The sequence below is a fragment of the Acanthochromis polyacanthus genome, chromosome 23, assembly GCF_021347895.1.
Source record: "Acanthochromis polyacanthus isolate Apoly-LR-REF ecotype Palm Island chromosome 23, KAUST_Apoly_ChrSc, whole genome shotgun sequence".
Classification (NCBI taxonomy): Eukaryota; Metazoa; Chordata; class Actinopteri; family Pomacentridae; genus Acanthochromis; species Acanthochromis polyacanthus.
The window spans coordinates 22,111,118-22,138,900 of NC_067135.1; the positions used below are offsets into that span (position 1 = coordinate 22,111,118).

Sequence of the window (27,783 nt, forward strand, 5' to 3'; positions counted from 1 at the left end):
CATCACCCTCTGCATGAATGTATTTAATTTTTTAGGTGCTATTCTGCCTCTTTTAAACCACAATATTTAACATAAAGGAGAACAGAGCATGGATGTATCTCACAGCATCAGATCACATTCACATGAATAATCCACGTCTAATCTGACTGTTCCTCCACATCCTCTAATTTTTCCAATCCGTACTCCTCCTTGTTCAATATCGCTATAACATAATCTATACTTCCCCCTTCCTTCCCCCAAACAAGCTGCCATTAAAGTCTGGATAATGGCGTAAATCCCCCGATGTGGCCATAATCTGTGGCTCTGAAATGTAAAAAGGTCATCCAAAAATCACATATGATGCAGGATTTAGAGTTTAAATCAGCATTGAGGAATGCTTTTTTTCGAGGTGTCGCTAAAAACTTTCTGCGAGTAGTCTTCGATTGTCAGAGCTGGAAGTGCAAATAAACGTGCAGAGATTTAAGCAAGATGTGACACGGAGCCCTCAGAGGCATTAATGACATGAGCAGGAGTTTTACCTTCTCCACTTAAATACAGACTTAGAGGGGTTTAAAAGCTTATTTTAATGTTACACAGTTAGTCCACAACACTGGTCCAGGCTGAAATGGTTCAACAGGGTGGATTAAAATGAAATTATTACAGTTTTACAGACAGCTATTTGTCCTCTGACAAGAATTATAATAAAAGAGATTACCCTTTGACTTTTCCTTGTCCTCTTCTAGAAATGTTTGACTGTGAATCATTTTGTGGTGAAGTTTCGTGCAGCAATTTGTGCACAAACTTGAATATCAGATGACAACTCAAAGTGTAAGAGAAGATAATTCAGCAAGGCTGCAAGCATTCTGTACTGTTTTCTGTCCGTCAGTCTTGCCTTTCTTAACGCTTTCCTCAGGTTCATTCAGGTCCAGCTCTCCATTTAAAGGGTTATATTCTATCTGCCTATTAGAATTTACCTAACAGGATTCAGTAGAATAATTAAGCTGGTGTCGTGGAATACTCGCCTAGGTTCTGTCTTCTTCCAAACGTCTTACCCCTCTTATTTCAATAAATACTCTCTTACTAAGCAGCCCTCCTTGTAGCAGAATTGATTTTTTGATCACGCTTGTTAACGACAGCTTTCCTCTTATAACTGTTTGCACTTGGTGATATTCCTAGGTTGGTTTTAGAGGTTTGGAACACTAACCTCAGGGGTAATGTTTAAAGTAACTAGTTGGATTAAAGTAACCTTTAAGAACCATTAGATTTAATGTACACAATAAACTTAACTTTTTACCACTATGCAGAATAGGTGAATCATAATAATCGCATAAGACTTCTCTCTAAATGCACTATAGCTTTTTATTAAGCAGGGTTATAGCAACAGCTCATGATTAAACAATTTATTTATTTCTGATTATTTCTAACTTAACTAAACTGAACTAAACTAAACTGAGGCATACCTAAGAATCTTCTCTAATTGTAAAATTTAGGAGAGAGAGAGAGTGGATGGCTCAGCTGTTGCCGCCACGCCCTGTCTTGACCTGTGTCTAGTTGAACTCCTCCGTAGACCAGCAGACTCGGTACGAAGTCTTCTTTGTGGGCAGAGGGTGTTCTTCCTCAGCAGGGGGAGTGGAGAGGTCCCGAAAGCCAATCGTGGTCTGGCAGTTATCTTTTGTAGCAGCAGCTGGAACACAAGTGCGGGCGTTCCTGCTGTCTCTCAGTAGGCTGGTGGCTGTGGAAAGTCTCCAACTCTCCAGGCTGTGATGAGTCACTGGTTCTCTCAGCCCTGAAAGAGGACCAGCCCTCTGCTGCTGCTCTGGTGTAGGTGCTGTCTTCTCTTCATCTCTTTAGGATAATTGCAGACCTCTCAGGACTCTCCGTCTGGCAGAGTGGGGTCTTTGCTTGTTGAACAAAGTTAGAACAACTTTGCTTCCAAGGATGTCCTCAGCGAGCTCTGGAGCCTAAGTCCAGTGTTGCTTCCACATCTTCTGGGCAACGAGTCCAGTGAAAGCTCCTCAGAACTTTGGCAATGCTCTCCGGCAGCTCCAGCGAGCAGCATCTCCCCCCCAGGGGAGAACTCCGAATTCAGTGTCTTTGTCTCTCTCTTTTATAGTCTCATCCTCTAATACACACACATTCTCTGTAAGCTCAGTTGCTCAACTATCAGGCTCACAACAACTACACACATTGTCAAGGCCTAGTCAAGGCACATTCAAGGCACATTCATTGAGAAAGGTGAAGTCATTCTTCATGTGCTTCCTATAACCATATTTGGAAATGTGCACGCACTCCTCATAGGCCAAGATTTCCCCAGCATTATAGTTCCCCTTTTTTGTAAGTGTGCAGTTAAAAATAGGTTACCTCTCCCCATACACAGTGCTTTTACTTATAATCACTTCTTTTAATTATTACATCTTAGCATAATCATATTACTCATTTTAAATCATTCTATTCTATAGCAAACATCATTTCAGAATATATATCAGCCTATGATACTCATTCTTGCATCAAGCATAAGCATGTGGTTAACTTATATAGTTTCTCATTTTTTTGCTTTTCATTGGTCTGCTTAAAGCTTTTATTTAGGTAGTGGTTGCTCCTGGGATCTCAAAGAACTAGGCCCCACTTGACATTTCAAATCTTTTTTCGCCTGTAGATCAACTTTTCTCATTTGTAATCCCACATACAAGATACAGTGGGTACGGAAAGTATTCAGACCCCTTGAAGTTTTTCACTCTGTGTCATTGCAGCCATTTGCCAAAATAAAAAAAGTTCATTTTATTTCTCATTAATGTACACTCAGCACCCCATCTTGACAGAAAAAAACAGAAATGTGAACATTTTTGCAAATTTATTAAAAAAGAAAAACTGAAATATCACATGGTCAGAAGTATTCAGACCCTGTGTTCAGTATTGAGTAGAAGCACCCTTTTCAGCTAGTTCAGCCATGAGTCTTCTCGGGAATGACGCAACAAGTTTTTCACACCTGGATTTGGGGATCCTCTGCCATTCTTCCTTGTAGATCCTCTCCAGTTCTGGCAGGTTGGATGGTGAACGTTGGTGGACAGCCATTTTGAGGTCTCTCCAGAGATGCTCAATTGGGTTTAGGTCAGGGCTCTGGCTGGGCCACTGAAGAACGGTCACAGAGTTGTTCTGAAGCCACTCCTTTGTTATTTTAGCTGTGTGCTTAGGGTCATTGTCCTGTTGAAAGGTGAACCTTCGGCCCAGTCTGAGGTCCTGAGCACTCTGGAAGAGGTTTTCCTCCAGGATATCTCTGTACTTAGCCGCATTCACCCTTCCTTCAATTGCAACCAGTCGTCCTGTCTGCAGCTGAAAAACACCCCCACAACATGATGCTCCCACCACCATGTTTCACTGTAGGGATTGTATTGGGCAGGTGATGAGCAGTGCCTGGTTTTCTCCACACATACCGCTTAGAATTAACACCAAAAAGTTCAATCTTGGTCTCATCAGACCAGAGAATCTTATTTCTCATAGTCTGGGAGTCCTTCATGTGTTTTTTGTTTTTTTTGGCAAACTCTGTGCGGGCTTTCATGTGTCTTGCACTGAGGAGAGGCTTCCGTGGGGCCACTCTGCCATAAAGCCCTGACTGGTGGAGGGCTGCAGTGATAGTTGACTTTGTGGAACTTTCTCCTCTCTCCCGACTGCATCTCTGGAGCTCAGCCACAGTGATCTTTGGGTTCTTCTTTACCTCTCTCGCCAAGGCTCTTCTCCCACCATTGCTCAGTTTGGCTGGACAGCCAGGTCTAGGAAAGTTGTGGTCGTCCCAAACTTCTTCCATTTGAGGATTATGGAGGCCACTGTGTTCTTAGGAACCTTGAGTGCTGCAGAAATTCTTTGTAACCTTGGCCAGATCTGTGCCTTGTCACAATTCTGTCTCTGAGCTCCTTGGGCAGTTCCTTCGACCTCATGATTTCTCATTTGCTCTGACATGCACTGTGAGCTGTAAGGTCTTCTATAGACAGGTGTGTGCCTTTCCTAAAGAAGAAGAACCATCTCGAGGAGGATCAGAAGAAATGGACAGCATGTGAGTTAAATATGAATGTCGCTGCAAAGGGTCTGAATACTTATGACCATGTGATATTTCAGTTTTTCTTTTTAATAAGTTTGCCAAAATTTCTACATTTCTGTTTTTTTTTCTGTCAAGATGGGGTGCTGAGTGTACAATAATGAGAAATAAAATGAACTTTTTTTGATTATGGCAAATGGTTGCAATGACACAGAGTGAAAAATTTCAAGGGATCTGAATACTTTCCATACCCACTGTACATACAAGTAGGATTTAGTCTTCCCTGTCATTTGTTTGAAGAAGAAGCAATAAGAGCAGAAATAACAAACAATCTTGAACAAGAGCAGAAATAATGAGTTATTCACCTCATTATTTTCTGCTCTTATTCAAAACTTTCTGCAAATTCGAAACTCATGCTGAAGTAAACAGACCTACGGATGGTATGAGTTTATTGCACTTGAAAGTGAGTATTAAAGCAGCTCTTCTGAAAACTGACAAGGATGCATCCTTAGTGCAAATAAGCAAATGTTAGCATGCTAATATGCTAGGCTAAGTTATATTATGCTATTGTGCATAGAGCTTGTTCGAGCTGTTAGCAAACCTGTAGACATATCTTCCTGTTCTTAATCTTTATCTCATCCTCACTCTTCTTCCTTTTTCTTCTTATTCTTTCTCTCCACCAGATTTTGTAGCAAAAGCTTCAAAACAACACTTCTAACACAGTTTAGGGGGATAAAACTACAGAAAACAGAATTAATTTGATTTCTTTTAGTGAAAATTTGGTGAACTTCACTTTATTTCAGTCCTCTTTAAATCCAATTCAGGAAAGCTTTAAAAAGTAGACTCTTGATGTTTGAAAATCTTCAGGTGCACAAAAAAGAGGTTGTGATGTGTTTTACTTGCCTGATTTGTTTAGTTACCATAGTCTCACATTTTTGACCTTCTAAAATTTAAACAGTTAGATTTGACTGACTTGCTCACATGACACTGATTGATTTTAATCGGACACAAGACAAAAATGTTGAGAACTTGTGCTTTAATCCACGTTTTACTCTGTGTATGTATGTACAGAATCAGCAGAGATAATCCTGCACAGCCATCTGTAGCTAGAAAATATAGTTTATTCTGTCTGATCACTAGAGGGCGCTGTGGGCTTTTTAAACGTCTCGTCCCCACTGACTCAGTTATTTAAAATAGTTTAAATACAATCTTGAGTAACTCCAGTTTTTCACATTTCAGAGGTAAATATTGTAGTTTTTCACTGCTCTACATTCATTTCATAACTTTAGCTACTTTACAGATTTAGTTTGATGATGAATGATTAGCATCAATAATTTTAATCCAATAACATACTGAAGCATTGCCATTCATGCATAATGTGCACTTTAATTTTGATACTTTGTCTTTTTTGCCTCTAATTGAATATTTCTACATTTAAGTATTGATGTTTCTATTTAAAATTCGAGAATTTCTTCCACTTTTGCCGATTTATTGCTTGTTTTAACAACATTTAGGACAAACATAACTATTTACAAGCACCATAAACTTTATTGCAGTGTTTGCCAGACAGGTTTGGTTAGAAAAATTAAGTGTTCATGCAGCTAGACAGGAAAATCTAAGTAAATGAACAATGTGGTTAAGTTTTATATACAGTATATCAGTGTTACTTTCTACTATCAGTACAAACTGTAAAGCTGAATGATATAAATATATATATGTACAAAATAGAAAAGACAGATGGAAAATTGTGATACAGTACATTACAAACCAACAATGATGAAGCCTCTTGCAGTCATACGATATTTCAGTGAAAGTAACACAGAAACAACGTACATTTAACCATTAATCTACGTACAGTTTTGGTATCTGACTTGTTCAGATCTCTGATTGTCATGACTCAACAAGGTTAGAAGCTCTGAAAAGTTGTCGAAATTTTAAAAGACTAGAGGAAATACTTGAGGAGTTAATGCAGAATATGTAAACACTAAATTATAAGGTGTTGTAGCACAAAAGACACTGTTTTTCTGAACCACGTCTGACTGATGTTTGAGATGAGACAATAAAATAACCAAAGGTTGCTGTAGGTGAAAAAAGAAATCCACAAATCTGACTTTGGGTAAAGATAACATCTGGCTTCAAGGAAGAAAAATACTCAAAACTTTTCTCTCATTGAAGCAACATCTGAACTGCTTTCAACCTTTAATCATCCAGAGAAGTTTTGTTGTTTGAGTCCAAATTGAGGAGTGAATGTTGACTTCAGAGATATTAGACTCGTGATTAGAGGACTCCTGATGGTTGTGGAGCTTGTCTGAAAACGATGATGGTCTGCAGGGGTTTGTGATGCTGAATGTGCAACCAAAAGATGAACAATTGGTTGATAGACACCATAGAACTCAACTGGATTGAAATGAACCAATTTCTGATCCCCAATTCAACAATGGCTGAACTTTACCCCACATCTACTCGTAAAATACCACTTAATGCCAGATTCAGTCAGTATATTTCTCTGATAACACAGGTTGTTGTCAGATAGCCAAAAAAAAGACATTCTGAGTCTTTTCTTAAACACTTTTCCTAAACCACTCTGGAACATTTCATTGGATCGAAGCTAGATTTGATGGAAAACTTTAAAAGAACTCAGGAAAAGACAACCGCGATGGTAAGAAAGTCATGCAAAGGTGCATGTTGTTGATGTTTGTTGCTATTTGGACCAGTGTATCCCAAGACAAAGTGAATAAGAAAGGAAGCACTGACTGGCTTCATCATGGCTGCAACTTAGGTGCTTCCATTTCACTTAGTTAGGAGCTGTGAAAACAAAAAAACCCTACAGTGTCCAATCAAACCAATCAAAGCTTTCACTATTATCACCTGTCTGATGTCATTGGGAAGGAGAAACTACCAGAAATAAGATCAAACCCATTACAGGTGTCCAAAGTGATGTTCATGACTACTATTTTCAGACATGTTAGAACAAATGATGAATTAATTTATGGAGAAAATGGGCAAAAGCAAAGGAATGCGGTCAGTAATTGCAATTAATTAACTAATGCCTTCAATCTGGGATTAATTTCGCTTCCTGTCGTCTCTTCCCTCCATTCTCGTCACCTTAACCTCTTAAGCCCGGTCGGCCCACGGGTGGGCCAAAGGAATCCCGGCGTTTTTTTCTGAAAATATGGCCAGGTCCTAAGAGGTTAATATCCAAGGAAGGCCAAAAATGCTTACAAGTACTACCTACTTAGTGTTTATGGAGTGCTACTCTCCTGTTTCCTCCCTTCAGACAGACAAACACTTCAGTTGAAGGAGGACAGATTAGCTGCTGCTCTGCTGCTGACGGACACTTTCTGCAGATCCCGCTTTGCTGAGTCACACTCGTTGGCCTCCAGACATAGTTCCACATCGGACTTCATCTCCTTAGCTCAAGCTGCTAACACACACACAGCAGAAACACACACACTAGAAACACACAGTGGCTGCTGTTAATCTGAACCAACACTTTCACTCGTCTCATTATCCGTCCCGTTAACTCCTCTCAGAGAATGACCACCAGCATTTTAAGGAAATATCAGGAAGACTGTTCTGTGAAAAGTTAGAAATTTTGTGCTCGGAGGTTCATGATGTTTGCTAAAATAAGTCAGTTTCAGGCAAAGTTGTGAATTAGGGGTGAGTCAGTGGTGCGTCATCATGACGTTGTCTTCGTCAGCATGGAATTGAGTCACTACACGAACGTGGGCGATTTTCTTCACGGCCTTGTGAAAAGCCTGCTTCACGTCTTTTGATGCATTTGTAGAGATGCTGATGCGAGTGCTGAGAGGAAGGAGGGGGAAAGGAGACGGACAGAAAATTAACGCAAGACGAGAAAGGAAAGTTTGAAAAGAAATAATTAAAGGAATAGTTCAACATTTAGGGAAAAAGCTTATGTGTTTCATCTGTGGTTTAGGTGATTTGCTTAGCTTCAGATCTGGAAGTAGATGGAAACTGTTTTCAAACAGCCAGAAGCAGTGAGTTGTATCACATGAGGGTTCCCAAACTTCATCCATCAAATCCTGACTGTTCACTCCTCATTGTACATATAAAAATTTGCAAGTAGTTTTAAAATTCATCATATAGCAATAATTCCCAGAATGTTGAACTATGCTTGGACCAGACGGCTCCTTGTTACTAGCATCGGACAGATGCTAGCGGTGTTTCCAAGTGCACAGTCAATTCTGAGGTCCAAAAAAAGGATCCCAAACATCTATTATCTTTATATTTTAACTCAATATAATCTAGTAAATGTTGAGGTAGGATTGATTTTGTCTGCACTTTAAACCAGACTTAAATTAGCAACACAACATAAAGCGGAAACACTGAAAAGCAGGACAACTCTTAAAGGTGGTGCGGAGGAGCTAAGCCAGCTACATGTTGGAGAGTTTTTGATACAACATGTCTGACAATGAGGGAGACGTTAGTGTTCATCTGATCTAATTTGTTCGTCTTCTGTCCCGTATGTCAGATAACAGTACACGATCTATACCGCAAACAGTTTTAAGAAGCAACATGACATTTAGACTTTCATTTCAGTCCAGACAGTCAGTGCCGGCATGTCACTGCTATTCAAACGAAGTTTGTTTCTTGGAGACTTGTTTCCAGCTATTCATCAATGTGAGACTTAAAGTTTCAGCTTATCAGCTCAGACACCCTGGTGACAAGAGGTTTTTTGAGTGACAGCAGTGACAATTGTGGCATTTTCTAAAAAAAAAAAAAAAAAAACTTGTAAAGTAGAAGAACTGAGTTTGTCAGTGACGAAAAATACTACTTTTTAAAAAAATCTTATTGGAAAAATTCCCCCCATAAATCCCTGATACGAACTGTCTGCAGAAGTTACGGTTTCTGTTTGCATTCACTTGTATCTGACTTCAAACATTTCAAATCTTGCAAGAAATCTTCATTGTAACCTTCAGCAAAAAGCTGCTGGTCAGAATAAGTTGCAACAGCAAAACTTGTATATGAATGAAGTTTGATTTCTGTTCATGGAGTAAGGTTTCTATATCTCCACTATACCTCTAATTCACAAGATTAAAAAGAAACATTATGTTGCACCAGAGACCTATTCATCTCCAGTTGCTTCTTGCTGTGATTAGATTTCTTCCTGAACATTGAACAGGTGACGTTCAAGATGCAACTAAATACAAGCAAGCCGCCAGTAACACCTTTAGACAGTTTGTCCCCAAACTATGTTTGCCAAAGGATGAGTCACGTTGCCAACCAAGCCAGTATGTTATACATTTTTATAATGCATAACATTACCTCAGTTTTTCTTCTTTGCAAGTTGTTCCTGCTGTTGTTTCTCAGCTTTCCGTTTCTTGTACTGGGCTATCTCGGCCATCTGCAAGCCCGTGGGCCATTTTCCTGTTGAGATGAAGTGAACAGCATGATCACAGCACACATGCAAACACACACAACACACATAATCAAGAAGTTCACAGACTGCACCCATAAACAGCAAAAAACCAAATCTGATTTGACTTTTGTCGTCACCCCACTGAGAAGTAGTGGTGCAGCGATACAGCGTCCCCAGTGCAGTCAAGTCTGAGATCCTTGATGAAAATGTAAATGACTTCCAGAAAACAAACACAAATGTGGCAGGAGCGCTAGGAGCAGTGTGTTGCTGCACAAGAGTACTTCAGACTCCAAATCAGGTACAGTTTTGCTTTTTAGAAGCGAAATCCTGGAATTTCTTGATCTCATTTCGCACTGTAGTCTGCAATGGTTTAGTTGGTTGTTTTTAAACAAAAACAGGTTAGCTAATATGTAGATGTCTAGTTGTACCCACTGCACATGTCCACAGTTTTGACTCATAGATTCAAGATTGGAAGAAGCTGTTGGATTTCAAGTTTAACAGGAAAGGCTGAAAATCCAAGATTTTTTTTTTCCTGTCCAAGCCAAAACAAGCAATGACAGTGCTTGAAATGATGTATTTTTAGTATTTGTCAGACCTTGGTGCATTGTGAAGTGAGCAAGCAAAACGCAATAGGGTTTGTGATCTCCTGGATGCCCAAATCCCTCAGAAGGACATTGCCAAGATTGTTGGCATCAGTGAGAGGACCATTCGCCGCATCCAGCATGCCAGACAATCCAGTTTGGGCACCAAGAGATCTCCCAGATGATCCTGGGAGTCTTGGGCTCAGATGCAATAAGATGCCCCCTACTTCTTCAAGCCAGATCAGAAAATTGGGGCTGATGTGTACTACAAAGTTCTGAGATACACCGTTTTGCCCTGGCTGAAGGCCACCTACCCTGACAACAACTATGTGTGGTAGCAAGATGGGGCTCCTGGTCACACATCAATCAAGGTCCAAAAGTTGTGTGAGTAGAATATGGCGAACTTCTGGCCCAAAGGCATTTGGGCCCCGAGCTCACCCTGATCTGAACCCCTGAAGATTTTGGATTTTTTCTGATGGGGCGCCATTGAGTTGAGGACTAATGCCACCCCTCATGCCAATATGGATTTACTTAAGGCTGCATTCTCCAGGGAATGGGAGGCCTACCCCAAGGAGGATATCAGGAGGGCCTGTGCCTCTTTCAGAGGCTGTATCGAGGCCTTCATCATGGCTGACGGAGAACATATTGAATAAACATGTTCTGAAAGCTTTAAATTTGTGTTCTTCAAGAAATCAGTTCAAAATTCCAAAGAATAAAAAAGTTATACCCATTTATACTTGTTTTTACCCTGACAGGACATTTTGCTTTCCCACCCTGTACAAACGTTTGCCTGATAAGAACCAGTTTTAGCTGTGAATACTAACTCCTGTTTGTTAGGAGAGGCTGCTTTACATCGCTATATTGCCATAAAACTTAATCGAAGGAGGTTGGGGTGGATGGACGGGTGTGTGACTAACATATTTCTACTTCTTGTTCGCATCAGTATAATCTTGTACACAGTTTTTTTGCATATAAACCAAACATTTTGTTTCAGTTTTTACTCATGACTCATTGTGTTGAGTTTTTTCATAGAACTATTCAGTGATTCATTTCAAATTAGTTGGTATTTATGCAGTTCTGTCCTGCTTTATTTTAAAAAAAAATCACTTTCTTTCATGCGTTTCGTGCTTGTTTGAAATCTTTGTACTTTTAATGCCAGTTTTGTGTGTCACCTGAGATCTTGTGTTCCTTTGCTATGTCTTAGTGCTTCCTTAGGCTTGTGTCTTGTTTAATTTCTAAATTTAGAATTACTGCCTTAAGCTCGCTCCAAGTATTTAGTTTCCTGTCTTGGACTTTTGTAACTTTTACCAGCCATTGTTGGTGGCCTGCTTTAATTTTTAAAGCTACCAATTTAATTTCTCCAATCTGCTTTTCAACAGAGGAATCAGGGTCTAAATTAGTCTCAAGGGAGAATGTTTAATTCCTTAAATAGTATCCCTTGGTAGTTCAGGTATTTAACAGTGCTGAATATCAGTGACTTTTCAAGTCTGTTTTTTCACAGCAAGGTGTTCCGTCATTTTACATTTAAGTGGAACATGAGTCTGTTATTCTTGTTGATGCATCACTGGACTAATTTGCTTAATATTTCTGTGACTTTGGTCCTGCTGTAAAGGTGCAAATCTCAATGGTCTGCAGAAGTTTTTTTGGAAATTAAAAGTGGTGGAAAAAACTGAACTTAATTTAATTTAGATATATTCAGTAGATATGTTTGCCAATGTGTGGTGCATCCCTATAGTTGGTGGTTGTTGTGTAACTGTATTTCTGCCCTCATGTTATAATTTCCTACATCTCCAAGTACGATGTGAAGAGTTAGAGGAGTTAGCTAGGTTTGTTTCTAACAAACAAGAAAGTCCAGTTTCTTGTGAATTAATTGGATTCTGTTTTCGTCCCATTTGAAGCAACATAAAAATACAACTCTAGACAATATACACAGGACAAGAACAGCAGTGTGCTGCCTAGAGCGGTGGCCCATGAGTTTACATGCCCCTTGCAAAATTTGTGAAATATTGCCCTTTGTTGTTTTCGAAAAACATGTTTTGATCATGGACAAAACTTTTCTTTCATTTAGGGTTAGTGGGCAGACAAAGTTATTTATTTTCAACGCAGTTGTATTTGCTCTGATCATTCCGTGTTTTCATTAAGAATGGTACATATTTTTGCAAATCCTGCCAAGGTATAGACACGAGCACAACCTGTACAATGTTTTTTGAACGTAGCCAGTGCCTAGACATCTTCAAAGTCTACATGCGAGGACCAGGATTAAAGCAGTTTGCTTTCAAATTTGAACAATTAGAATTATTTAGAAGGGTCGACCAGTGCAAGACTCATAACGCTGACAGTGCTGGGTGTAAAACATTAAGATAAATAAGGTATAGGGAGTAAAAAATGGAGAAGGAGAAACAGGAAGTGGAAGGACAACAAATCCTACCCGGACTTGATTTCTGGAGGAACAGGCAGAGGTTTGGTAAATCCATCTCTCCCTACGAGCCAGTAGGTCTCCTCTGTTCCTTTCCCCTGAGAAAGACAGAGATGAGAGTCTGTACATCTGATCATGTTGGTGAAATCCTCATTATCTCTTAAATTATTTTACCCGAACTTCTGTCCTTCCTCTCAGCTCCAGCTTGTAGCCCAGATTTAAATCCCGTAGGACTTTCACTGTACTCTGGTGGACGTGGATCCTGTAGGCTATTGCAACAAAAGGAATTAATCATTTTCAAAAATTAAGAGAATGACAGTGGAGAAACCAGGAAAAAGTCATCATCATGCTGGCCAGATGATCAGAGAGCTAAAGGAGCACAAGACTTGCTTGGACTGATACAATAGTTGTCAGGGCTCTCTCCTCACCCTCACCCACCTGGCATCCCAAAACTCCCTCCTTTTCTCTCCCTCCTTCTTTCTTCCTCCTGCTCTCTCTCTCTCTATTGTTTTTTCCCCAGCCGAGCTCTGTGTGAAGCACAGCCTCACAGCTGTCTCCACTCAGACAATCAGCCGCTGCACTGGAGCCCGGACAGCTGAGAAGGATTCCACTAATCACCACTGCTGCAATAAAAGACCATTCACTCATTCCATTCTCCGCCAGATTGTTGTACTCGACAGACCCGTCAGTCTCTTTCTCGCTGCACAGTAAGCTCTGCATTCAGCAAAACCTTTTGCTAACCTGTCCTCTCTTCTGCCTGCTTAAGGACCAGCTGTCTGGGTTCCTCCCTGCCTGCCAAGATCCATCCATTTCCCCCCTGGACCCCTCCGTCATTGAGACTCCTGGATCATCAGTCTCCACACTCTGCTCCCCTCCGGAGCCCTCCACGGCTGATGATCCCCGGCCTCCCTCCACCTCAGCAGCCGGAACCCTTCCTCCGCCGCCGCCGCACTCCTGGACCTTCACCCCTGACCATTCTCACCCCTCCCTCATACAATAAACCAGTTTTTCCTCTATTCAGCCTTGGTGGCGTGGTTCTCCGCTCGAGTCCAAACCCACACTTTGTGACAATAGTGGTAAAAACATGGGAGTGGGAACAATTATTTACCTTATCAATCGATTTGCTGATTAGATTCCATGGGTAGATTAATCATAATTGTTAAAAAATGCAAGAATAGTCAAAAATCATTTGCATAATTTGACTTAATTTCCCAATCTGTTAAAGTTTGGGGTCACTTACAAACATCCTTATTTTTGAAAGAAAAGCAGTTTTTTTGACGCTAACATTAAGTTGTTCATAAATCCAGTCTAGACATTGTTAATGTGGTACAATGACTATTCTAGCATTTTTAATGGAATATCTCCATAGGGGTACAGAGGAATATTTCCAGCAACCATCACTCCTGTGTTCTAATGCTACATTGTGGTAGCTAATTGTGTTGATGGCTAATTGATGATTAGAAAACCCTAGTGGCAATTATGTTGGCACATGAATAAAAGTGTGAGTTTTCATGGAAACATGAAATTGTCTGGGTGACCCCCAAACTTTTGAACGGTAGTGTGTGACCACGATATTTAACAGGCTAAAATGAGCAAATGTTTTGTGTTTTTACCCTTGAAATAGGTCAAGAAGTCTGAATTTTTTGTATTGAAATCACAGTTAGACACCATTTTTCAGGGCAGTGTTTACTCGTACAACTTACGCAACCCGCTGGACTCCATCCGAGAGGCTGGTGGGTCACAGTGTCTCCCAAACAGACAGTAGCGAGGCATAGTGAGGCCAACCACACCTGCTACACATGGTCCTGCAACATCAACACAGTCTTTCCATCACTACTGACTGACATCCATTTACCGAAGACCTAAACTTACATTAAGTTTTCACTCTCGAAATGTAAAAATTAACAGCAATGTGGATTTTCCATGAAAGAAAGGGAGCCTCGGATTGCGTGAACAGATTTAACACAAGTTTGCAGACAAAAACACACATTTATGTGTTGCTTCTTTTTCAGAGATTGCAGGAAACAAAGGAAGCAATAATAACATGAGAGATCAGTGTTCCTTGGCTGGACAAATGTTTTTAATTTTACACCATCCTTTACTCTTTTATAGTTACTCATATATGGATAATCTTTTGTCAGAGTTTAGGCTTGGTTTCTTTTTTCAGTAGGTTTGGTCGTGTTTTCACTACTTTTAGTGATCTCTGCAAGCTAGCACAGTTGTTCTTTCCTCACCTGTGTGCAGACCAATTCGTATCCTAACTGGAACATCAGGCATGTGTCTCATTTTAAAGGTTCCCACAGCACTCAGGATGTCCAGAGCCATGTTGGCGATCTCTGCAGCGTGACGGTTTGCCATTGTGGACGGGAACTCCTGATGCCACATGTAGGCGTCACCAAATTGTCTCCACCTTCACCAAAACAGAAGAGCTTATTCGTCAGTGTCATCCAGTGAGATTTATCTCCCTTGAGACTGCAGAAGCAGTAGATAAAAGAGCGTCACCTTGTAGACGTCATGGTTTCCTATGATGGCATCGAAAATCGTGTAGAGGTCATTGAGGAGGTCAACCACTTCGATGGGTTCACTGTTGGCTGAGATGGTGGTGAAGCCAACGATGTCGCTGAAATAGAGCGAGACGTGATCAAAATGTTCTGGTTCAACTGCACCGCCAACCTTCAAGGCCTCGCCACGGACCTGTGGAAAGAAAAAAAGTATAAAATGCAGAGATTGTCATTATAATGTTGTGTAATTGCTGCCAAAACAAAGCACATACAGTACAATATACATTATGTCCTCTAGCCAAAATTATTTATCAAAACTGAATCCATGTGTTATATATAATTTATTGGTCAGTGTGTACAAGGGATTCTACATTGACTTACGGAGGCAGCATCTGTGTTAGCAGCTTCTCCGTCTTCTGTTTCTCGATCTCCAGCTCTTCTGTTCGCTCCCTGATCAGCTCCTCCAGGTTGGACGAGTACTGCTCCAGCATCCTCAGCATGGAATCAATGATGTTGGTCTTCTTCCCCTTGTTGATGTTCTTGAACTGAAGAAGAGAAGAAACCGATGAGCAGCACCCCAAGAATGCCCCCCAAAAACATAGTCTTGAATGGATTTTACCAAGATTAAAATGACCACTTCAGTTCAAAACAGTACAAATATTTAAGAATTGTACCTGGTCAAAGATGTCGTCAAAGGTCGGCCTTTTGTCCGGCTGTTCGTTCCAGCACTGTTTCATCAGCTGGAGGCACTCTAACGGAGCGTAGTCCGGACTGACTACCGGGCGACACAGGGGAGGAGGCTTACGCAGCTTTTCTATGATCTCTGAAGCACAGAAACACCAGCTGTTGTGTTGAATTCTTGACAGCAGTAATAAACAGGATTATTAAACTTCCTTACACTTCAAAAGATTAATTATAATGACTTTGGTGATCTTCTGACTTTTTATTTCTACTTTTACTACTTGTTATATCCGACAAGTTGAAATTTCCACATGTAGTGCTATTTTCTGACTACTATAACAAGATTAAAGACAAATGCAATTACAGGTACAGAGAAGCTAAATGCTAACATGCTGATGTTTATCATCTAGGTCAATCCGTGTCAGTTCAGACAGAATTAAGAAAATGTGTTGCTGCGCTGAGTCAAATTTTGTTCAGAGTTTACTTAGCTGTTTCTTGAGACCCCAAAACTAAGGACTCCAAACACTGTTTTATGAATTTCATGTTTTTAGACTTGGAATTTTGGTATTTTTACCCTTTACATCTCACCTGGAAGCCCATTTTAAAGGTCGATATGTCCAGAAATATAGCTCCCACAGCAAGAGATTTTGTTGAGCACACAGACAGAATTGCATACATGAGATATAAATGATTAAATGGCTCTAGCAGAGGCCAAATTTTTAAGTTGTTGGCCTTTAAGGAGGGGGAAAAAACAAAACTTTCAAACAAAACTGTGTCTCCAGAAAGTTCCTGTGAGTGTGTTTATATGTGGATGGATCCATATTTACTGGTAAAAATACAGTCTTTGGTCCACAGTTCACCAATGCCTCCAGCATAAGTAGAATTAGATGTATGGCAAAAATTACAACTAAAGTTACATTTTTTGCTATTTTGATATCTCAAAATGGTGATGCGGACTCACTTGTATGATGACAGAAGCTGGTGTGCACAGGATTCTTTATATTGTTGTATGTACAAAGTTGTTGTTTAGGATATTATCAAGTATTGGACACACTGACATTACAACTTGCATGAAGATTTTCAAGAACAATTTTGATGTTCTTTTCAAAAGACAACTAAATATTTGCTTGCAGGCCTGCAAATGTCTAATAATACACAACAGTTCATTCAGCAGTCAACCCAGAGTGCATGCTTCTTGTCCTGCAGCTTTGTATTTGTGTATGAGTATTAGTCTTGCCTGCATCCGACAGATCCACATGCAAACGGAGGTCCTCTCATCACCACCTCCTGCATGATGATTGCGAAGCTGTACACATCACCAGGTAAAGTCCCATGGAGCCCCGGCTGACCGGACCTTAAGATCTCTGGAGCCGTCCACAGTAGCTCTGCAACACATGGAGGGCAATGAGTTTGACAACCGGTGGGCAAATCTGGAACCTGAGAGGATCCAATCCACAGTGTTCAAAGCTCAATCTCACCGTCTGGACGTGGTTCAATGAATGGGAATCTCTGAGCCTCTAGGACCTCATTGTATCCGTAGTCCGTGACCTTCAGGACAATCGTCCATCCACCACACAATTACGGGACTTCAGACGGGTGTGACTCACTTTCGCGGTGATGGAGGTACTTCATACCCTGAGGACACAAATCAGACTTTGTTCAGCTTTCTTTGCAACTGCAGATGAAGAGAAAGTTGGATTTCATGCCTATTAGTTGCCCTAAAAGTGCCATATTGCTTCCACGCTGCTTCTCACCTTAATAAGATCCAGCAGCAGAGATGACTTGAACATCCAGTCCAGTTTGACGTCTTCGTTCAGCAGCAGATCCTCCAGGCTACCTCTGGAGCAGAACTCAGTCACAATGGCGAATACACCACAGTCATGAAAGAAACCCAAGAAAGGGTTCACATTCTCATGACGCATGTCCTTCATCTGTAGACAGGACAACTTAAACTTACATTTTGGTAACACAAGGTATTTATAAATCTTGCTTGAGTATAAATATAGTATTCCTTGACCTAAAGAGGATCTTTTTGTGTGTCAACAGTGTCACATACCAGTTCAAACACATTGCTGGTTTTGGGGTTGATGCTGCTAAACGTCCCATCAGGAAGTCTCTTAAGCCACGCCCAGTCACCCTGACAGAGAGAAGAACCCAAACAGCATCTTTTCAAGCTGATAAACTCAACTGATGCTGCCACTTACAGTAAGAGAACCCTTTTTAACTGTTAAAACAATTGTTCATTTATCATTTCTTATGAGAATTTCTAATTTCAGAACCAATAGACCAATTTTTGCACCTAGAATTTGGACATACATTAGATTGTGCAACAAAAACAGTCTTAAGTTTCTTGAAGGCCATAGATTATAGTCCTACAGTAAGACAGGGTCACAATCTTGTCTTCCATTCACATTGCTCTTATTTCAAAGGACAAACGCAGCTCTGTAGGGTTTTCTTCTTTGCTAGAGTTTCATGAACCTTACTTGAATATGGCATGGATGGTATACTGTACTGTGTGGTGGTGTCTTCATATTAGTTTGGTATTTATCACCTATTTATCACTTTGTCCTAATGCATGACTCTGACCCAGGAAATATTTTTTTCCTTACACAACCACTGGAAAAAAATCATCACAAACCACAACAATATGATCCCTTTCATTATCACAATGTGATCCAATAAAATTTTTAAAGTCTACAAGACCCGTGTGAATATTTTATTTTGCCCCGATCATGTTTGTAAACTGGAGTAGGTCGCTTACACCATCCTCTGTGAAAAAAGCCCACAAAAACAGTGTTTTATTTCACTATAAGTATTAAATTGACTGACTCACCTCAAAAATGACAACGTTTGAGTTTTCGTATGTGGCCGGTGATTGGGTTGAGATTGGTGAAGCGACGCTGTGTTCAGAAACACTCTTCATGCCGCTGGCCCTGCTGTCGTCCAGACTCAGCTTCTGTTGAGAGGAACATTTTCTAGCTTTTTCTTGTTTTTTATTTGAACCTGATTTAAAATATGTACTACAGAAAACCACCCTTATTTATTTAAATGTAATGAACACCAAGACGTACCAACTTGTATAGTTTTGCTTTAATAATTAATGGATAAAATGAAAAAAAAAGCTGGGCTCTAACAAGATGACAGACAGAGGCTGACCTTATTGCTAAGTGATGGGTTTATGAACGTGACATCAGCGAGAGTCAGCAGGATCTTGTTGGGACCTCGGACCAGTCGTATCTTATTAATGTGTCGCCTTGGCAACAAGAAACAAAAAAGTTGTTGACAGTCAGTCCTGGACAAACAAACTTTGATGAAACACATATAATGACAGATTCATAGCTTTTCACTTGTAAATTAATTTATAGTTATAGTGCCTGACCTTCAAGACCCAATGTCTTTTGCAGCTTTTTGGCATATTCATGAAAGCCTCCAATGTCTTTTGAATTTGTCTTTCAATTTTCCAGCTCAAAATACTGCAAAGATGACTCGTGTTCCCATGTCTGTATATGTCTTGATTTTTTCTAAACAAGAGGTTTTACTGTCTGAGTTACTGCTGTATTAAAATATGATTTATGTGCGCATAGAGAGCAGGAGAGAAGCTAACAGATGGAAGCAGCAGCTGAGTGTAGGTCGAACATGAAAACGCAGTAGCCCAGGCAGTCCTTGATTATTGGGTACTGAATATTGTACTCTGATCTGTGGGTATACGATTATAGCTGGTGGTAAAGTTAGCCACATTAGCTACACTATTGTTCAAAAGTTTGGGATCACTTAGAAAAGTTCTTTTTTTTTAAAAGATAAATTAATTTTTCAATGGTTATAACATTAAAGGAATCAGAAATCCAGTCTAGACATTGTTAGTGTGGTAAATTACTATTCTGGTTGGAAACAGATTTTTAATGGGATATTTACATAGGGTATAGATGTCCATTTCCAGCAACCATCACTCCTATCTTCTAGTGGTACGTTGTGTTAGCTAATCATGTTGAAAGGCTAGTTGATGATTAGACAACCCTTGTGCAATTATGCTAGTACGTGAATGAAAGTGGGAGTTTTCATAGAAAACATGAAATTGTCTGGGTGACACCAAACTTTTGAATGGTGGTGTACATAACGTGCTAAAATGAAGGGTTTTCCAGTTGTTGAGGTGACGTTGCTATCAAAATAACAGCAATCCACTGGGTGTGTAGTTCCTCAGATGCTGGGCGTGCATGAAAACTCTTGTGTTCACTTTTACAGCCAACAGCAAAGCATTTGGTGAGCTTTGTTTGTAGCTACAATTTTTTAAATTAGCAGAAGCAGCTGCAGCAACTATTGGCTAGTTGTTATGTAGCACTGTTTGGCTAATGAATAGTGAGGGAGCTTGATGAATGGCAAAAGCACACATTTTTTTAATTAACAGTTTTTTACTTTATACTTCTAAGTTTATAGCAGCAACAAAACACAATTAAAATGACCTCTCAACAAACTCTCAACTTTGTACCTGATGCAATAAAGAAGAGCTACAGCAACAACAGAGGCAGCGATCGCCCCGAGAAACATGCTGATGGTCAAGAACAGATCCACACCTGGAACAGAACAGGAAGAGTTGAACACAAATAATCATAATAATCATGGTCAAATTTAATGGTTTAAAATTTGAATTTGGTTTGTGATTGTTAAAATTGCTATGGATGTCTCCTGTACAAAACATCCAAAACACATGGATGTATATTACATGCTGTATAAATACCTCCTGAGCAGATAACTCCAGCTGTAAACCAGCAGGAAGCATCCTTCCTGGGTCCATAACCTCGAGGAAAGTGGATGTCTCGACCCAGGAATCGAACCATTCCGAACTCCATGTCGATCCTGTCATTTAACAGTTCGATCAGTCGTTATTTTTATGGTAACCTCCACATGTCTGAGCTTTCTTTGACTCTACTTATCGGTTTGTCTCCTGTCATACCTGTATGTCGGCCTCAGCTGCCAGGACAGTCCGTCTGTATCCAGTATGAGATAATCCAGCAGAGCAGCTCCAGAGCTGTTGGTTTTCATGGGGTGGCTGAAGCCCTGCAACACAAATAAGCTGTGTATCTAAAGTTGTCCTTTTGGAGGGCTTTTGTCATTTTATCATACCAGGAAGCATTAACCATTGGAAGGAAGTTTAGTTTGAGTAATGCAAACCCAAAACTGAAGAGGAATTATGTGTTTTTCTATTTCATATCCCCCCTTTTTTTGTTCTAATTAAGTTCTACCACTTTAACGCCATCCCTTCAAGCAATATAGTTGTTCTTTTCCTTGTTGCTTTGCTGAATTCTTATAATTAAGGGCTAAAATGGAAGGGCTGCTTAATTAATATTTTCATATATATTTTGTGTTGTTTGTTTACTTTTTTCTACATTTTTGAGATTACATTTCTTCATTAGTACAGGAGATTGATGCATAGAAATTTTGGGGCTGAAAAGAACACCTGGGCTCTGCTAAAAACTAAAAAAGTTGCTTCCTCATTAATTCATCCTCACTACCATAGTTTTGGTTTTTCTTTTGAGTGTCAAAATACTGCTGGAAAGTTACTTTGCCACAGACTGAATATCTCACTGAATATCGAATGTAGGTAAAAATTATCCTTTTATTGCCTATAACTTGCTCTGACCAACTGCCATTGTCCATGCTGATATGAGCAATGAAAGTTTTCCCAGAATACACTTTTTAGTTTCAGTTTTAAGTTTTCTCTGGTGAATTACCAGAAAACTGAATCACATCCAGGGTACCAGTGATTGTTTCTGTGACTCTATGTCATAGACATTAAACTACTGCAGTTTCACTGTTTAAACTGTGATACATCCCATAATATTGATGCTAAAAGTTGGTTATAGAGAAAATGAACAAAAAACAGAGTCTTTAGTTTTTAGACTGTGACACCTGGAGTAGATGTAAAACTGATCTGGTTGCAGTTTGACGGAACTCAAATGTCATGTGTCTATCTGCTGTAATGATGAAGTTATGAGGCTCAGAAAAGATGGAAAAAGTCAATAAAAAGTGATAAATTTGGGCCTTTAACTCTGACAATATTGATAGTAGGAAGATAAAACTCTGCATGGCTAGGGTTAGGGCTGGTCAGCTGGTCTTGATTAGGTCAGCTGGGAGGCACTGACTGATTATTAATAGAATGAAGTTTTGTCCAAAGACTCAATACAAATGTATTTTTATTGGGTTGTATAGGAGGATTTTCTTTCCAGTCTGCCGGTTTGTCTTTACCACTGGCTCGTTGGTCTAGAGGTATGAGGTCCAGTGTTCAAATCCTAGAAGATCCCCTGTACTTCGTGAACCTGGTTAGTTTCCCCATCTGAGAGTGAACTTTGGTGTTCCTGGATGAGGTCTTTAAAGGAGCGGAATAGCTCAGTGATTAGCACCCGTCTTTTTACACAGGAGATCGGTGATTCAAATCCCAGTCAGGGTGAAGTTGGCCAGTGAGGACCCATAGGCAAGGTTCTTAGTGCTGCCCCACCTACAACCCCTGGCAAAAATTATGGAATCACCAGTCTTGGAGGAGGTTCATTCAGTTGTTTAATTTTGTAGAAAAAAAAGCAGATCACAGACATGCCACAAAACTAAAGTTTAATTTAAAATGGCAACTTTCTGACTTTAAGAAACACTAAAAGAAATTAAGAAAAGAAGTCGTGGTAGTCAGTAACTATTGCTTTTTTAGATCAAGCAAAGGGAAAACATTTTTGGAATCATTCAATTCGGAGGAAAAAATTATGGAATCACCTTGTAAATTTCCATTTCCAAAACTAACACCTGCATCAGATTAAATCTGCTCATTAGTCTGCAGTTAAAAAGGAGTCTCACACCTTGGAGAGCTTGCACCAAGAGGATTGACATGAATCTTTGCTCCAGCACAAGAGGTGTCAGTTGAAACAAAGGAGAGGATTATCAAAGTTCTTAAAGAAGGTAAATCATCACGCAATGTTGCAAAAGATATTGGTTGTTCACAGTCAGCTATACAAACAACATGGGAAGGTTGTAAAAGGCAAGCGTACTGGTAGACCAAGGAAGACAGCAAAGCGTCAAAACAGAAAACTTAAAGCAATATGTCTTTAAAACAGAAAATGCACAGCAAAACAAATGAAGGACAAATGGGCAGAAACTGGAGTCAACATCTGTGACCAAACCGTAAGAAACCGCCTAAAGGAAATGGAATTTACATACAGAAAAGCTAAATGAAAGCCATCATTAACACCTAAACAGAAGATAACAAGGTTATAATGGGCTCAGGAAAAGCAATCGTGGACTGTGGATGACTGAATGAAAGTCATATTCAGTGATGAGTCTGCATTGGGCAAGGTGATGATGCTGGAACTTTTGTTCGGTGCCATTCCAATGAGATTTCTGAAGACGACTGCCTGAAGAAAACATGCAAATTTCCACATTCATTGATGATATGGGGCTGCATATCAGGTAAAGGCACTGGGAAGATGGCTGTCACTACATCTTCAATAAATGCACGAGTTTACGTTGACATTGTGGACACTTTCCTTATCAACATCTTATTGAAAGGATGTTTGGGGACAATGACATCATTTTTCAAGATGATAATGCATCTTGCCATAGAGCAAAAACTGTGAAAACTTTCCTTGAAGAAAGACACATAATGTCAATGTCATGGTCTGCAAATAGTCCAGATGTCAATCCAATTAAAAATCTGAGATGGAAATTGAAGAAAATGGTCCATGACACGGCTCCGGCCTGCAAAGCTGATCTGGCAACAGCAATCAGAGAAAGTTGGAGCGAGATTGATGAGGAGTACTGTTTGTCACTTGTTAAGTCCATGCCTCAAAGACTGAAAGCTTTTATAAAAGCCAGAGGTGGTACAACAAAGTACTAGTGGTGCGTTGTAGTGTTTTTTGTTTGTTTTTCATAATTCCATAATTTTTCCTCAGAACTGAGTGATTTCTTATTTTTTTCCCTCTGCTTGATCTAAAAAAAATGCAATTGTTATTGACTACCACAATTATTTTTCTTGATTGCTTTTAGTGTTTCTGAAAGCCAGAAAGTTGCCATTTTAAATGACTTTAGTTTTGTGGCATGTCTGTGATCTGCCTTTTCTTTTCTACAAAATTAAACAACTGAATGAACATCCTCCAAGACTGGTGATTCCATAATTTTTGCCAGGGGTTTTACCTACCTCGTGTTGTATCTACTCTCAGATGATTGTTGCTTTGGATAAAAGCATCTGCTAAATGAAATTGTAAATTGTAAACTCAGTGTGACTGATTGCACAGTCCTTAGTACCTGGAAGTCCAGGTTCCGGGTGTGTCGGGCCAGGTTTCCTCCAGACATCCAGTCTCTGGCCTCCCGAACACGATGCACAGCGTGAGCCATGAACAGAACCGAGTTGTAGATGGTTCCAAACAGAGGAGACACCTGTGACAACACTGATATCAGCCTTTGCTCATGGGAAACTCAGTAACACAAACAAAATCCCTCTTTTCCTTCTATCACCTGTTGTGGTTTCAGTGTCTTGGCCACCTCTCCCCTCTCCATGGCCTCTCTGTAGGCCTCATAGAAGGACAGCTGTGGGGAGTCAATGGTGACGGTGAGGACGGCATCGTAAGCTCGCAGCAGCTTGCTGTTGCTCTTCAGGGCCGGGTAGGTGACGTTGTGGTAGGGCAGGCTGTAGAGCAGAGTGTCGTAGGGCACAAACACCAGCGAGCCGTCGATCATTTGCATGTCGTAGGCCGTCTCCAGCAGCAGCTTCTGGGCTGAGCCGCCGATCAGAGCCGAGTGCATGCAGAGAATCACAACTGGGACCAGACATGACACCGAGCTTCAGGATTTAACATCTCTGATCACTAGCTGAAACTACTTTATAGCTGAACATGGAGAAAGAATGGGAAGTTCAGGCAGTTGTGAAAAGCTCTCAGCCTTTTAACCACAAAAACACCAGCAAATTTTAAAGGCATGTTGTCTTTAAAAATAAATGTTAAAATACCATTAATCAGAGCCAGTAACTAGAATTGTTCAATTTTCAGACTTTCCAAAGGTCCTTGAACTGGTGATATTTAATCAAAATCACTTTATTCTACACATCTCATTAATTAAAATTGCCAAAAAATAAACCATTTGCGACAAATTCTGAGGAAAATTTAAAAAAACAAAACAAACATCTGCCCTCTTTTGTGCCACGATGACAGAGAATTGTAGGTTGAACTGCAGGCAGTGTTTACACAGAGCAAATAGACACAAGTTAGGTAACAAATTAAATATCTATAGTGTGTAGACTCACCATTTTTAACAGTACTACCAGCAACCGAGGGTACTTGGAAAAATATTGCACATGCTGATTCAAGCTTTAGTCAATTTATGTAAAATGAAATATCACATTGTTTTGTTTTTGTCAGATTTGTGGCATTTTAACTGTCGGTCTGCACAGAAGACATTTCTGAGTTTTCTCTCCTTCATCATGGTAGTTCTGTTTTTCTAGAAATGCAGGACTGTAGATTGCAGTGAAAAATGAGCAACAAAAAAGTCAGAAACTGTGTTTGGTTCAGAGGTTTAAACCAGGACTGACCTCGTATTTCTCTCATCTTGCGGAGTTTTGCCAGAGTTCGTCTGATGCCATGAGGTGTGTTCTCCATAAAACTGACCAGTCTGACCGGCATACCATGACTCCTCAGTGAGTCGGCCACCTTGACAAGAAAAAGAATTCAGAAAATATTTTACAAGAGCTGCATTTAGAGAAAATTTTTTCCATTTCATAATAAAAATTGAAAAAGTTTTAGTCTTAGCTTGGTGATTAGATCAATTTTTGTGATTTATCGGGATCTCGACAGCAAACAAAACCTCATGAGAAGACAAAAACTCAAACCTTGATAGCCGTTTCCACCCAGATGTCCGCTGAGGATGAGATAATACCAACATGGGCCCACCGGAAATAGCTCATGATGCTGATCAGCACCCAGGTGGGCCTTGCCATGGAACGGGCGAAGGTCGGGTGGCTCCGAACGTCGTCCAACTCATAGCCAACACAACCCCAAGGAAACAACGCCTGGAAGAGGGGGAGATGAAGAAGGAGAAAATTAGTGTTTCCTGCATGTACAAACCTAAAATCCCTCTAAAATCCCTCATGATCCCAGCCCACTTTGTTCCATCCTTTGCTCAGCATTGAAGCAGCATCGCAGTAGCCGGGGTTGGCCGGTCCGATGTACCCTGAGGCCTTGGTGTGGAAACCAACAAACGCCTCCAGAGCCCTCGACGTCTCGCATGGTTCCTGAAGAAAAAGATGCCAAATTAGTCAGTCTGTGATCCAAACATTAATCTATGAAGCTGAGGTCAGCTGAGTCCTACCTGCAGAACACTGTAGTCGAACGTCACAGCGTAGGACAACGAAGGATCTTTGTTGATGCGATTGACGGCGAGCTGTGCAGCCACACTGGGAAGAGCCTTTGCAAAGAGAGGGTCACAACCCCACGGTCCCACCACCCCGACCCGATACCAGGCCGCCTCAGCTGGGCAGAAGAGTAAACAGAGCAAGGTCAGGAGAACCAGGAGGAACCAACAGGGTGAAGGAGGAAGAGGAGGTGAGGAAGAGGACGATGATTGGTGTCTGTCAGGAGATGTTTCTGATGTCTGCTTCCATGTTGTAGGTGAGGAGATAAAGGCACAATGCTGTCGAGGCATCTCAAGACTCACAGCCTGCAGAGTTCACAGGGAGGAAGATGAAGATGATCTGAAGAGAAGAAGTATTGTATATTAGCTTTACAATTCAGAAACAGTTGATATTTTTGATGAAACTATTTTAGTACATTTAATGAAACACAGTTTTACCTTCATACTACACTCAAAAATATAAACGCAACACTTTTGTTTTTTGCTCCCATTTTTATGAGATGAACTCAAAGATCTAAAACTTTTCCACATACACAATATCACCATTTCTCTCAAATATTGTTCACAAATCTGTCTAAATGTGTGATAGTGAGCACTTCTCCTTTGCTGAGATAATCCATCCCACCTCACAGGTGTGCCATATCAAGATGCTCATTAGTGCAAACCTTGTACATACACAAAAACAGTTTTGAAAGACACTGGAGGAAAGGAGGAACCAGAAAGTAGGCTCTTAAATATGTTTATTGTGTTTCTATGGGTCCAAAAACTTGAGGAAACAATTGTCCAAACTGCATTCATGTGCTACATTTTGTCTTTAGATTGTTACACCTGGAGTGGATGTAAAACTGATCTGGTTGCAGTTTTTATCAGAACTCAAACATGTTTTTCATCCAAAATGTCATGCATCTATCTGAAGTTCTGAGATCCAGAAATGAATAAAAAGTCCATTCAAAAGTGGGAAATTTGGACCTAACCCCTCATTGTGGTTTTGCTGCTTTTAGTTGAGTTAAAGATCTGAGGTTTTCTTGCAGCCTGCAGCTACGATTTCAGCTTGCTTGACACTCGCCCTTCATATTTGGGAGCTTTGTTCCTTTGTATAGACATACCAGAGATGTTTTTATATATGTTGAAAGACTTTTGAAGTCCGTTGTCCACGATTTGCAGAGCTGCAGTGAATTTTCTCACAGAAGTACCTGGATTAGTTTTTTTTTAGAAACCAGCATGAAACAACAGCTGAAATCACTTTTCTCCAGGAGCAGTTTTAGTGACTAAGCGTTGAAATTGCTCCTGGTGAACTGCCTGGCTAAGTGAACTGTAACAGGATTATCTTATGTGACCATCTCGGTACTGTATCATAATCCTTAATGCTCAAAGTCCAACAAAGGCTACACACAAGAAACTATAAACCCATATTATTTTTTCATGACATTAAAAGGGTAAAAAAACATTTTAGATTTTGCAGATTCTTTTGCAGGATGTGTGAAATGTGCATATATGAAGATTCTGAGAGACACAGATGTTTGATTTCACATTTTTTTGTTGGCTTAACTTCATGAAGGAGGATGTTTGCACTGGTACACCTTCTGTTATATCCTCATTATGCATTTAGCCAGTCTTCTTCTTAGCTTATTCTGTTGAAGTTTTCCTACCTTGTATTGACAAGTCTCCAAGTTAAATCTTCTGTACCGAAGTGTCGCCGTTGTTTCATCACTTCTCTTTTCGTTTCCTTTCCAAAAGTCGTCCTGTAATTTCCTCATCATCACCATTAATTAAATGATGTCATTACATTATGACTCATCATGAGTCTACCTCAGGTTTCCAGCTCTGTGAGATGAAATGAG

General features: G+C 40.2%; 1 protein-coding gene across 1 annotated transcript; it reads right to left on the minus strand.

Moving 5' to 3' along the window:
* Positions 1-12,394: 12,394 nt before the first annotated feature.
* On the minus strand, positions 12,395-26,266 carry gc2 (guanylyl cyclase 2). Its single transcript, XM_051944108.1, is given in 23 exon segments — positions 12,395-12,484; positions 12,561-12,655; positions 14,090-14,191; positions 14,621-14,790; positions 14,884-15,080; positions 15,265-15,432; positions 15,562-15,730; positions 16,833-16,953; positions 17,047-17,127; positions 17,130-17,175; positions 17,177-17,203; positions 17,323-17,499; positions 17,625-17,705; positions 18,402-18,524; positions 18,725-18,860; positions 20,255-20,419; positions 20,517-20,620; positions 23,846-23,977; positions 24,056-24,357; positions 25,125-25,242; positions 25,422-25,601; positions 25,695-25,823; positions 25,901-26,266. Coding segments are annotated over 23 exon segments (3,246 nt in total). The 5' UTR covers positions 26,234-26,266.
* Positions 26,267-27,783: the final 1,517 nt, after the last annotated feature.